Below are 14,011 nucleotides of genomic sequence, written 5' to 3' on the forward strand. Positions count from 1 at the left end.
ATCCCATATGGTCCCCCGAGCACCGCCAGGAGTAATTCCTGAGTGCATGAGCCAGGAGTAACCCCTGTGCATCACCAGGTGTGACCACCCCCCCCCAAAAAAAAGTTCAAAAAAGCTACAAAGTACTTACGTAATTTCTCCAATATCTCCTCATCAGACATTTTAGGCTTCTTCTTCTGCTTTTCAGTACTCCTGGGCAGAGCATCTGGTGGAGGGGTATTAGTCTCAGTAGGTGAAATGGGAGATGTAGTCACATCTCGAGTGGGAGTAACAGGAACAGGTTCAATCACAGACCGCGTGTACACCTGCATTGTTGACAGAAGAATTTGGCAAGATTATTAGTATAGGAGACACTCAGGAGCCTCTCTTATAGATATGTGTCAAACCAAAATATATTTGAATAAATTCATTTTATTTTATAAGTGTTTGATTCATTGATTCTATCATTTTGAGATAAAAATGTATGTCCCTCCTCTTCTGTACCCATCCTCTGTGAATGGGACACCCTTTCGCTCACTATGCACAACACGGTTACTGTGAGTCTACGCACTGGAGAAACAATATATCACATAACTCTAAACAGAAATGATTTATAAGAGATTCTATCACTACTCTTTCCCAAGCTGAAATTCATATCCATATTCTACTAGCACTTTGTACTGCGAGTACAACATTAATTTGATCTTCTATTGAGTCACTCTCTTTCTTTGTTTTCTTTTTGGGTCACACCCAGTGATGCACAGGGGTGACTCCAGGCTCTGCACTCAGGAATTACCCCTGGCATTGCTCAGGGGACCATATGGGATGCTGGGAATCGAACCCGGGTCGGCCGCGTGCAAGGCAAACGCCCTACCTGCTGTGCTATAGCTCCAGCCCCACTACTGTTCTTTGTTATGAACTATATCTGGGCCCAAAGCAGGTGGAAAACATGCTGGGCTTGATCCTGGGCACTGCATGTTCCCGAGCACCAAGCCAGGAGTAGCCCCCAGAGCACCACAGGGTGCTAGTTCTTAAGAAAGTGGGAAGGTTTTGTCATTTTTGCCCACATGCTCTGAAACCTGACTGCCGAGGCTTAAAAATTATGCTATTCTTATTATCTGGCAGATTGGTAAACCTTGGGCAGATTGCTTATTTCTCATTTCTAAAATGGTAATATTAATGACACCTACTTCTGGACTTAGAGTAATTAATTGATATGTGAAATTATTAGTATCACATCCAGAAACAATAATCTTTCAAATTTTGACTAGTATTATTATATTTCCTATTTAGGTAATGTTTTCTAAGAATCTCTTTGCTTCATTCTATAAAATGTTGGCCCTAAGGCAGAAAGGAGTAAATGTGATAAGAAATGAAAAAAATAATTAATCACTGAGTTCAAATAAGTAATTTAAAACTACAACTTTCCCTAGTACATGCTTCAAGTTTTTTAGCAGACTTTTTTTTCATAAAAAATGTCATGTTTTAGCTGGTCTATACTCTATGGAAAGGAAATGTATGTTATTTATATCATAGTTCTTCTAAGCAGATGTAGCAAGCATCCAGATCAATATTGGAAGAACCAATCAATAAATGGAATTCTATAGCTGGGTCTTGAAGAACAGAGATTTGTTTAAAACTTGTTTATTGAATCACTGTGAGATAGACCCTTACAAAGCTGTTCATGATTAGATTTCAGTCATACAGTGTTCCAACACCCATCATTCCACAGTGTGTATTGCCTAGCACCCGTGTCCCCGGGTTCCTTTCCATCACCTACCACCCCCACTCCCCAACCCCCCACCGTCCCCTGCCTGCCTCTATGACAGGAGCTTTTATTCTTTCTCTGATTTTAATATGTAGAAATAGGGAAGAATTTTGCACATTGTGGAAACAGCAATAAGTCAAGAAACTGACATCAGATTTCTTTCCTGACTAGTACACATTATTATTTCTTAATTTCCATTCTTTTAATTACAGACTATTTCTGGCTACCTAGTCTTATACTTACTTTCATTCCTTGTCCTAGCTCTTCGCCTCACCTTATGACTCTGAGGGTGTAAACTTCACTTACTCCTTCCTAACTGAGGACATCTCTAGCTCCTAACATGGCTCTGTACATACTACCACGTGTGGTAGCAACCTGAATGCGGCACTGATTCCCTGTTTCCAATACCGCCTGATTTTTCATAATATTTTAATATGGCTATAGTAGTGACAAAGTTTATAGCATTATAACTATAAATTATGATTACTACACACCACCACAAACAAATTGCCCATTAACTTCCACCATTGTCCTTAAGTCACTTCTGCTTCAATCTTTACTTCCCCCACTGTTGGTCGATACATTTTATAATCCAAGGTTTGATACTATCTATTCCTTTTCTACTTCTCTCTATTCCACAGACAAATGAGAGCATTTAGTACTTGTTCTCCTTTGATTTGTTTCATAAGCACAATATCATCTAGTTCCATCTAAATGCAGTGAACTGCATGATTTCATCTTTTCTTACAGTCACAATTATTCCATTCATCTGTCATTAGATATTTGGGCTGTCTCCATATCCTGGCTATTGTAGGAAGCATCGCAGTGAACATAAGTCTGCATATGTCTCTTCAAATGAATGTTTTTGGTTTTGTCTAGGAGCCAAAAAAATGACTCAGTCATATGGGAGTTCAATTCTTAACTTTATAAGGAATTCCCATACTGTTTTTTTCCAGAGGTTTATCAGATGACATTCCAAATATTTTAACCACATCCTCACCTTATCTGATTTGTTTACAGACTTTTTTGTTATATACCATTTCTCACTGGTGTGAGATGAACTCACTGTTATTTTAATGTGTGCTTTAAATGTGTACCAAATAATAAGTGACCATGAGCATTTTTTCATATGCCATTGTATGTCTTCCTCAGAGAAGTATCTGTTAGACTCTACCCATTTATTACAGGATTATTGGTCTCTTGAGTGATTTAACTAAGTTGATAAATAGCCCTGTACCTCATGTATGGTGTACAAATATTTTCTTCCCTTAAAATTAAAAGGTATCTTTTAATTTTAGCCTGAGTTTCTTCTGCCATGAAAATAAGCATTTTTATTCGATTTAGTTCCATTTGTTGGCTTTTTTGGTTATCTTTTTTGGTTATCTTTGCCAGTGGAATCAAATCACTGAAGACATCTCTGAGGTGTTTTTTTTTTCTTTTTGGGTCACATCTGGCAATGCACAGGGGTTACTCCTGGTTCATGCACTCAGGAATTACTCCTGGCAGTGCTCAAGGGACCATATGGGATGCTGGGAATCGAATCCGGGTTGGCCACATGCAACGCAAATGCCCTACCCGCTGTACTATTGCTCCAGCCCCAACATATCTGAGTTTTATATCCCAGAAAATTTTGCTTCTGTCTTCCTAAATGTATTTATTTTATGGGTTCTAGTCTAACACTAAGGTTACTGTTTTTGGTTTTATTTGTTTTTGTTTGGGGGCCACAGCCAACTGTGCTCAGGACTTACTCCTGCAGTGAATTAAGTGCTCTGGCTCTGCACTGCACCCTATACACTATACTGTCTCTCCAAACTCCAATCTCGAGATCTTTCATTCTGTTTGAATTAACTATTTTGTCAATGATGTGAGATAAAGCTCTAGTTTTATTTTTTTCCATGCAGTTATTCAGTTTTTTTTCTAGACCATTTAAAGAGGTTTTCCTTGTTCCACTTCGTACACTAAGCTCAATTGGAACAAACCATAACTCTGAGAGTTTAAACTCTGGGCCCTCAATTCTGTTCCACTGCTCTATCTTTATTTCAGTACCCCACTGTTTTAACTACTGTAGTTTTATACTATAATTTGAAGTTAGAAAATGAAATACCTCATCTTTTTTTCCCTCAAAATTTATTTGGATATTCATAGAGTTTTATGAGTCCATACAAATTTTAGTAGATTTTTTTTTCCTTCTTAGTGTTTGAAGAACATTCTTGGAATATACTGGACTGGTATGATGGTCATTTTGACAATGTTAATTTTTCCAGTCCATGGACAAAAAATATTTTTTCATTTCCTGAGTCCCCTTCCATTTCTTTTAATATTGGCTTATAATTTACAATTGATTACCAGGTATAAAATATTTTGAAAACTATCTTTTTGGGGTTTGGGGTATTTTTGTTAATTTATGTTTTAAATTGAATCACCCTGAGAGACACAGCTATGAAGTTGTTCATGATTGGGTTTTAGTTAAATAATATTCCAACACCTGTCCCTTCATCAGTGTACATTTCCCATCACCAATGTTCCCAGTTCTCCCTCCTCCCTTGGCCCCGCTTACCTCTATGGCAGGCACTTTACTTCTGTCTCTCTGTCTCTCTCCCCCCCCTTTTTGGGTATCATTATGGCTTGAAAAATAGATATTGAAAGATTATCATGTATAACCCTTTACCTATTTTTAGCGCAAGTTGTCCAGAGTGATCATTTCAAACTGTTATTGTCACAGTGGTCCCTATTCTACTATCCTATCTGCCCTACGATGCCCCACACCCTGCACCACACACACACACACACACACACACACACACACACACACACACACACACACACACACACTTGTGGTAAGCTCTCAATCATGGTCCCATCCTCCTGGTCCCTGCTTTTACTGTCCTTGGATATTAGTTTCATACTATGCTTTTTTTTAATATCCCACAAATGAGTGCAGTACTTTTATATCTGTCCCTATCCTTCCGACTCATTTCACTCAGCATGATATTTTCCAGTTTTATCCATTTATAAGCAAATTTTATGACTTCATTTTTCCTTAACAGCTGTGTAGTATTCTACTGTGTAGATGTACCATACATAGTTTCTTTATTCAGTCATCTGTTTTTGGGCATTCAGGCTTTTTCCAAATTCTGGCTATCGTAAATAGTACCACAATGAAAATTAAAATATAGGTGGCATTTCTGTTGTGTGTTTTTGAGCCCTCAAGGTATATTCCCAGAACTTGCATTGCTGGATCAAATGGGAGCTCAATTTCTAGTTTTTTTAGGACTGTTATATTGTTTTCCAAAAAGACTGAACCAGTTGGCAATCCCACCAACAATGAATGAGAGTCCCTTTCTCCCTGCATTGGTGCCAGCACTGGTTGTTCTTGTACTTTTTGATATGTGCCAATCTCTGTGGTGTGAGATGGTATCTCATTGTTGTTTTGACTTGCATCTCCCTGATGATTAGTGCTTCAGATACATTTTTTATGTACCTTTTGGCAATTTGAATTTCTTCTTTGAAGAAATTTCTGTCCATTTTTTCTTCCTAATTTTTGATAGGGATGGATGTCTTTTTCTTGTAAAGTTCTACCAGTGCCTTATATATCTTCAATATTAACTCCTTATCAGATGGGTATTGGGCCAATAATCTATACCAGTCTGTGGGACGACTATCTATGTATCTTGGTCACCATTTCTTTTCAGGCACAGAAGCTTCTTAGTTTAATGCAGTCCCATTTGTTTATGTTTGCTTCCACTTGCTTGGTCAGTGCTGTTTCATCTTTGAAGATGCCTTTATCTTCGATAATACAGAGGGTTCTGCCTACATTTTCCTATGAATTCAGGTCTGATATTGAGGTCTTTAATCCATCATATTGATCTTACTTTTTTTCCTGGTGTTAGAGATCTGAGTTCATTTTTTTCTTCTTTGTGTGTGTGTGTGTATGTGTGTGTGTGTGTGTGTGTGTGCAGTTGCCCAGTTTTCCCAGCACCACTTATTGAAGAGGCTTTCCTTGCTCCTCTTTACCTCTTTAGTTGAGCTGATTTCAAGGTACTTAGTGTAGGTACTTTATTTCAAGGTACTTCATGTTTCTTGCTCCTTTATCAAATATTAAGTGATTGTATATTTGAGGGTCTTTATCAGGATATTCAACTCTATTCTAATGGTCTGTGGGTCTGTCTTTATTCCAATACCATGCTGTTTTCATTACTACCTCTATGTAATAACATTTGAAGTTGGGGAAGGTGATGCCTTCTATCATCTTTTTCCCAAGAACTGCTTTAGCTATTCATGGGGCTTTACTGTTCCATATAAATTTTCAAGGGTATTTGATCTATTTCTTTGAAAAATGTCATGGGCATCCTTATAGGATAAGATCACGTGATTCAGGGTGAAACGGCCATAGACGGGTTCCTTATAGGGACCGCATTGAATCTGCAAAGTGCTTTGGGGAGTATTGCCACTTTGACAATGCTAATCCTCCCAATCAATGATCAGGGGGTGTACCTCCATTTCCTGTGCGCTCTTTTATTCCTTGAAGTTGTGTTTTGTACTACTTCAGTTTTGTAGTTTTCTTTGTATAGGTCCTTTACCACTTCAGGTAAGCTGATTTCAAGGTACTTGAATTTCTGAAACACAATTCTGAATGAGCTTGTTTTATTTTAATCTCTTTCTTCTCTTTCATTATTTGCATAAGAGAAAACCGTGCACTTTTGGATACTGATTTTGTAACCTGCCACTTTACTATAGAGTTATTGTTTCCAGAAGTCTTTTTGTGACGTCTTTAGGATTTTCTAAAAATAGTATCATGTCATCTGCAAATAGTGAAAGTTTGACTTCTTTCCTATCTGGAATGCCCTTGATCCTTTTTCTTCCCTAATTGCTATGACAATACTTCTAGAAGTATATTAAATAGAAGTGGTGAGAGTGGGCAACCTTGCCTTGTGTCTGATCTTAGAGGGAAGGCTTTTAGCTTATTCTCATTGAGAATAATACTTTCAGTGGGCTTGTGGAGGGTGGGTTTGCCTATATTGAGGAAAGTTCCTTCATCTTTCATTTTGTTGAGAGTTTTAATCATGAATAGGTGCTGGTTCTTTTCAAATGCTTTCTCTGCATCTACTGATATGATTATATATTATCTATTTTTCCTTTTATTGATATGGTGCGCTACGTTGATGCACTTGTGAATGCTGACCTATACTTGCATCCCTGGGATGAATCCTTCTTGGTCCTGGTGTGTATCTTTTTGATGAGTCGTTGGATTCTATTTGATAGTATTTTGTTGAGGATTTTTGCATCTGTTTCATCAGGGATATTGGCCTATAAATCTTGATTTGTGGTGTTTCTGTCTGCTTTTGGTATCAAAATGATATCTACCTCATAGAAACAGGGAGTGTTTCTGTTTCTTCAACTTCCTGGAAAAGTCTGAAAATGACAGGCAGTAGGTCCTCTTTAAACGATGGAAAGAAATCACTACTGAATCCATCTGGCTCTTGGCTTTTCTTTTAGGGAAGACTTTTGATTACCATTTCAATTTCCTAAATACTTATAGGTCTGTTCACATATTCCAAATCTTAGTTCAGCCTTGGGAGGTTAAGAGAATCCATAAATTTAACCATTTCTTCTAGGTTCTCTTGTTTCGTGGCATAAAGACTCTCAAAGTAATCTCCAATCAGTAATCAGAAATTACTTTTGAATTTCTGTGGTTTCTGTAATGTTTCACCTTCCATTTCTGGTTTGGCATATTAGGATTCTCTCTTTCTCTCTCTCTCTCTCCTCCCCTCTCCCTCTCCTTCCTTTCTCTTTCTTCCTTTCTCCCTCTCTCTTTCTCTCTCTCCCTCTCTCTCTCTCTGTGACAGAGAGTTTTGTAGTGGTCAAAGAATCAGCTCTTGGTTTTATTAATTTTTTGGATTGTTTTTTGGGATTCCAACTCATTAATTTCTGCTCTAAGTTTTATTTCCTTCCTCCTACCTGGTTTGAGTTCCTTTTGTTGTTCATTTTCCAAGTTTCTAAGCTGTAAAGTCAAGTTATTTATGTGGATCCTTTCCTCTTTTCCTCTTTCTTGATGAATGTTTACAGAGCTATAAACTTTCCTCTATATAAAGCTTTTGCTGTGTTGCACAAGATCTGGTAGCTCGTGTCCTCATTCTCATTTGTATCCAGGAATCTTCATTTCATCTATGATTTCTTCTCTAATCCACTGGTTCTTCAGCAGTGAGCTGTTTAATTTCCAAGTGTTTGATTTGATTCTCTGTTTTTGTATGTGATTCTCTGTTTTTGTATGTGATTAACTTTATTTTCAGTTCACTATGGTATGAAAAGATAATTAATACAATTTATATTCTCTTGATTTTATGGAGGTATTTTTGTGGCCCACCACTGGTCTATTTTGGAGAATGTGCACTGGAGAGGAATGTGCATTCAGGTTTGGGGGATGAAAAGCCCTGTATATATCTACTAATCCCCTCTCTTCCATTACTTCTTTCAAAGCCAGTATTTCCTTGCTGAGTTTTAGTCTTGTTGATCTATCAAGAGGTGCCAGGGTGGTGTTGAAGTATCTGACTACTACTATGTTGTTACCAATGTCCTCCTTGAAGTCTATTAGCAGATGTTTTAAATATTATGCTGGTCCCTCTGGGTGTCTATATTTTTAAAAGTGTGATTTCTTCCTGATGTACATATCCCTTGATTATTAAGAAATGGTCTTCACTGTCCCTTTAACATTTTTCATCCTGACATCTATGTTGTCGCATACTAGTCTGACTACCCCAGCCTTTTTGAAGGCATTGTTTGCTTGAAGAATTTTTTTCCAGCCTTTGACTTTGAGTCTCTGTGTGCTCTGACTATTCAAATGTATCTCTTGTAGGCAGCAGAATACTGGATTCCATTTTTATCTCTTTTTAATTTTGACACTCTGTCTTTTATTTGGTGCATGTAGTCCATTGACATTAAATTTGTTTTGGTTGTGAGGTTTACCTTGTCTTAAAGTAGTCTCTTCAGTCCTTCTTTAAAAGTTGGTTTTGAATCTATGAAGTTTCCGAGCTTTTCTTTATCCATGAAATTGTGTACCATTCCTTCAAATCTAAATGAGAGGCTAACTGGGTAAAGTATTCTTGGTGAGACCTTCATTTCATTAAGTTTTTAAACTATATCTCACCACTGATCTTGTGCCTGGAAGATCTCATTGGATAGGTCTTCTGTAAATCTAAGACCCTCCTTTCTACGTATTTCCTTCTTTGATCATGCTGCTTGCAGTATTGTATCTCTATGGTATTAGTTATTATGATTAGGATATATCTTGGAGTATCTTGTCCCCGTGCCTGGCTGTCTTCACCGGGGCGCCTCGGAGGGGGTGGGTTGAGTCTCCCTTCCTGCCCTGAGCAGAGCCCCAGCAGCCAAAGACCTCCAGAACCCAGCTACAGCCATGCTCGAGGCCACTCTCCACACGCTTAGATGAGCCTCACACATGAAGGAACCGGTAGAGGAACCCAGGTGTGCAGGACCCGGAGCTGAAACCTCCAAGCCTGCTCAGATCGGGACTGGGCCTCTTCCGCCCATATCCCCCATTTTCCAGTAGCTAGAAGTCACACCCACAAACTGCCCGCTGGGCGCTGTGTAATCCCATCCATCAATGGCCAACATCCAGAGACTATAAGACCAAGCTCCCAAAAGCACGTGCAGCAAAGCGGCCTCACTTTCTTATAACCTAGTTCACCCTCTCAGAGAACCTGGCAAGTTACCGAGAGTTTCCTGCCCACACAGGAGAGACTGGTAAGCTACTCGTGGCGTATTCATATGACAAATAGAGTAACAATGATGGGTCTCATTCTCCTGACCCTGAAAGAGCCTCTAATGTAGCACCATTGGGAAGGACAAGTAAAGGGAGGCTGCTAAAATCTCAGGGCTACAACAAATGGAGACGTTACTGGGCCCGCTTGAGCAAACCGATGATCAACAGGATGACAGTGATACAGTGATACAGTGATGTCTTGGAGTCTTTTTTACTAGGGTTTTTTAAGCTGGTATCCTTCAGGCCTATTGGATCTAGATGCCTCCAATCTCCAGCTCTGGGAACTTTTCAGCAATGTCTTTAACTGTTCCGACATCAGTGGGGCTGCCTCCCTGTCCCTCTGGGACTCCAATTATTCTTTTTTTTCTGTGCTATGTACTTTTTAATTAATTTATTTATTTTATTGAAACACTGTGAGATAGTTACAAGATTTCATGTTTGGGTTACAATCACACAATGATCAAACACCCATCCCTCCACCAGCGCATATTCCCCACAACCAATATCCCTGGTATAACCCCCTTTCCCACCCTCCCCCTGCCTCCATGGTAGACAATATTCCCCATACTCTCTCTCTCCTTTTGAGCATTGTGGCTTGCAACACAGACTGAGAGGTCATCATGTTTGGTCCATTATCTACTTTCAGCACACATCTCCCATTCCAACTGGTTCCTCCAGCCATCATTTTCTTAGTGATCCCTTCTATATTCCATCTGCCTTCTCCCCTCTGCTCAGGAAGCAGGCTGCTAGCTATGGGGCAATCCTCCTGGCCTTTGTATCTACTGTCCTTGGGTGTCAGCTTCATGTGATGTTATTCTATACTCCACAAATGAGTGCAGTCCTTCTCTGTCTGTCCCTCTCTTTCTGACTCATTTCACTTAGCATATTACTCTCCATGTCTATCCATTTATAAGCAAATTTCATGACTTCATCTCTCCTAACAGCTGCATAGTATTCCATTGTGTAGATGTACCAAAGTTTCTTTAACCAGTCATCTGTTTTAGGGCACTTGGGTTGTTTCCAGATTTTGGCTATTGTGAACAGTGTTACAATGAACATATAGCTACAGATGTCATTTCTACTGTGCTTTTTTGCATCCCTGGGATATATTCCTAGAAGTGGTATTGCAGGGTCATATGAAAGTTCAATTCTGGAAAACAATATGGGACTCCAACTATTCTTATGCTCCTCTCGAATTCATCCCATAGTTGTCTTGCCTGCTGTTGAACTAGTTTGAGGTCTTTTTCCATCTTCTGTTGTTGCCTAAATACTTTCTGCAGCTCTCATTTCCCTTTGTATTTTATTGTCAATCTGTTCCATTGTTTCTCATATACCCTCCTAAAAATATTTTATTGGTTGTTTGTTCTATTGTTTCTCTGAGCTCATTAAACATCTTCAACATTACGTCTCTGAATTCTTTATCAGAGAGATTATGTACATGGGCATTCCGTGTTGAGGCTTCAGGACTCTTTCTTTATCCACTCCTCTTGGTAGGTTTCTGCACCAGCGTGGTGACTATGGTAGTCTTGAGATGGTTCTAGTATACTCAGAGCTCCCCTCCCCCACCTGCCAGGAAGGACTCTGGAGATCGTTGTGGGTGGTGGTCTTGTCTTTCCCCATTAAGGACGTTCTATTCCAATTTGGTGCTCCTGTGTATTTGTGTGGAGCCTCTTGTGCTGGTTCAGGGAATGTCTTCTTTTGCCTGACCTTACTTTTTTATTAGGGTGGTATTGTTTTTGCACTCACTGTTACTTTTGTGGTTTGGAGGGATTGTTGATTGAAGGAGAGGCTAATGACTATTGCCTTAATGTAGTTGGGGGTGGCTAGGCCACCCTGTTGAGAGTTCCATGTAAAAGATCAATTTATGGATCTTATGGGATATGGTAGAGGAGATTAACTGGTGGCTGAGTGAGCATCTGCCCACTCTGAAAAATCATGTTCACCTGTGGGAATAACCAGGCATTAGGGCTGTGTAGCCTCCATTACAGAGTATATGTTCAAAACTGCCACCACCATGCTGGCCCCCAGGATATATCTTACTCTTGCCCCCAGGTCACATTTTTCTCAATTTTCAAAACTATCTTAAATGGGGTTTTCTTTATTTATTGTTCATTATCTGCCTTCATGATTGTTTTCCAACCTTTCACTCTGAGTCTTTGTCTCTTGACAAGCAGCAGAAAATCGGGCTTTGTTCCCTGACCCAGCCAGCCATTCAGTGCCTTTTGGTACAGGATGTAGTCCACTGAAACTTAGGGAAATTGTTAGTATTAAGGAACTTGTTGCCATTTTTCTAAGAGGATTTTGGTCATATCTGCTATCAAACGTTTTTATTATTTTTTTGTTTTGTTTTTTGGGTCACACCCGGCAATACACAAGGGTTACTCCTGGCTTTGCACTCAAGAGTTACTCCTGGCAGTACTCAGGGGACCATAGGGGATGCTGGGAAGCGAACCCGGGTCAGCTGAAAGCAAGGCAAACACCCTACCCGCTGTACTACTGCTCCAGCCCCCTATCAAACATTTTTAATTGGAGGCCATTCAGTGTTCCTTGCAGAGCTGATTTACTTACAACAAATGTCTTCAGCAGCTGTTTGTCTGAAAACATTTGTATCACTTCCTCAAGTGTGAGTGCTATCTTGCAAGGTAATTCTTTCCATTCAGTACTTTGAATATATTTCAATTCTCTTTATGCTTATAGATCATTTGAGAAATCTGATGTGAATTTTAATATCTTTCCTTGCATTTGAGGCTTTGCTTCTCACTTATTGCTATAAGGAATCTATTTCTCTCTTCAGTTGATTATGTCTTGGCGCAGTTCTGTTTGAACCAATTTGGGCCAGAGTCAAAGCACAAACCTCCCTTCTCATGCTGGGTAATTTCTTATCTATTATCCTCCCAACAGCTGTTCTTCCCTTCCTCTCTTTCTACTCTTTAAGGAATTCCTATGAGTTGTAGATTGTTCATTAAATATCTCAAATTTTATCCATTTTTAAATTTTTTATTATTATTTTATCCATTTTTAAAATCTGTTTTTTATTGATGATGTGGTGTACCCAATTCTCAGGGTCATTAATTCATTTCAGGTTATTCCATTCTGCTGCTGAGTTCTGCTACTAGAGTTTTTAGCTCCTTCAATTCTGTTTCAATGAATTATTTCCATAAATTCTCTTAGTTTCTTGGCTTTTCTTTGCTTCCCTCAGATCACTGAACATTGAGGAAAGTTTACCTGTTGTCATCATTGGGCAGTGTCAAAGGTTCTCTTTATTTATTTATTTATTTATTTATTTTTATTTTGTTTTTCATCATACATGGCGATGCACAGGGATTACTCCTGGCTCTGCACTCAGGAATTACTCCTGGTGGTGCTCGAGGGACCATATGGGATGCTGGGAATTGAACCCGGGTCAGTAGCGTACAAGGCAAATGCCCTAACCTCTGTGCAATCACTCCAGCCCAAGACAGTGTCAAAGATTATGATGTAATCAATAACTTCCCTGGGCTTCTCTATTCCGATCTATTGATACAGCGGAGTTTCTTTGTTTTCGTCATTTTTCTTGATGCTTTGTGGGCACTAAGGGTGAAATTCCGAGCTCCACGTAGATTCTTGTAGGATCAGTCTGATATGTGGCTCTTATTTGTATATTCCTGGTTGGAAATGGGATCTGTGGCACCCAAACACTGTGTCTGCTTTAGCACCAGGGACTGGCTGGCCTAGACTTTGGCCTCGCTTTCACAGTGCTGGTATCTTGTAACTAATATGGCATCACAGTCCCAGTGACTTGGCATGGCAGTGAGTGCAGACTGTGGTCATGTGAATGCAATCCTGGCTGCTCAGCAAGTGACACACTGTGCCTCAGGGCTGGATCCTCCCTGCTATAGTCTGGAGACAGCTGTAGCCTATCTGTGCTGTACTGCCAACTCTGAGTCTCTTTCTGACAGGGTGGGTACAGGCAAACTGAATCTCTTTGAATCCTTTTCATTAGGTATTCTCCAACTCAGAAGGAAACAGAAGGTTAGTGCATCCACTTTGGGAGAGCTCCCTTTGGTTCTGAACTGGCTGCCACGATAATCTTGTGGATCGTGCTACTGGTGGTCCATAAAGAAGGGTAGAATCTACCTGGGCAGAGCTGAGGTTGGGAACTGGCTGGGTGGGTAAGACTGTGTGTGGAGCTGTGCTACAACCCTTCTGCTGGGTGGCACTCACCTCCAAGATGACAGCTCCTAGAGGGCCCTGCTATGGTTGTTACCACCTTTTGTTGGGCTTAGGAAATCCTAAGGTTCTGCAGCTAGGGAGGCCCAATTATACAGAAATTCATTCTGAGAAAAATCTCATCACTTACAGGAATATGTTCAGGAGGTGTGTTGGTGGGGATGGGTGTTAGACAGGGCTATGTCACTCAGGTTCAGGTAGAGTTGAGACTGCAACTGACCAGGCACGCCTAATCTCGGAATGCCCGGCTCTCTGGTCTAGCAAGAGCTGGGAGTGAC

General features: G+C 39.9%; 1 protein-coding gene across 2 annotated transcripts in view; it reads right to left on the bottom strand.

Moving 5' to 3' along the window:
• PAK1 (p21 (RAC1) activated kinase 1) overlaps nt 1-14,011 on the bottom strand; it is a 163,043-nt gene that overhangs the window by 40,425 nt on the left and 108,607 nt on the right. For both annotated transcript variants that reach the window (XM_055126951.1, XM_055126950.1), the window contains exon 7: nt 131-305. In XM_055126951.1, coding sequence (XP_054982926.1) covers nt 131-305 — 175 coding nt within the window. The remainder of the gene's footprint in view (nt 1-130; nt 306-14,011) is intronic.

This window comes from Sorex araneus, chromosome 2 (assembly GCF_027595985.1).
Source record: "Sorex araneus isolate mSorAra2 chromosome 2, mSorAra2.pri, whole genome shotgun sequence".
NCBI classification, from domain to species: Eukaryota; Metazoa; Chordata; class Mammalia; order Eulipotyphla; family Soricidae; genus Sorex; species Sorex araneus.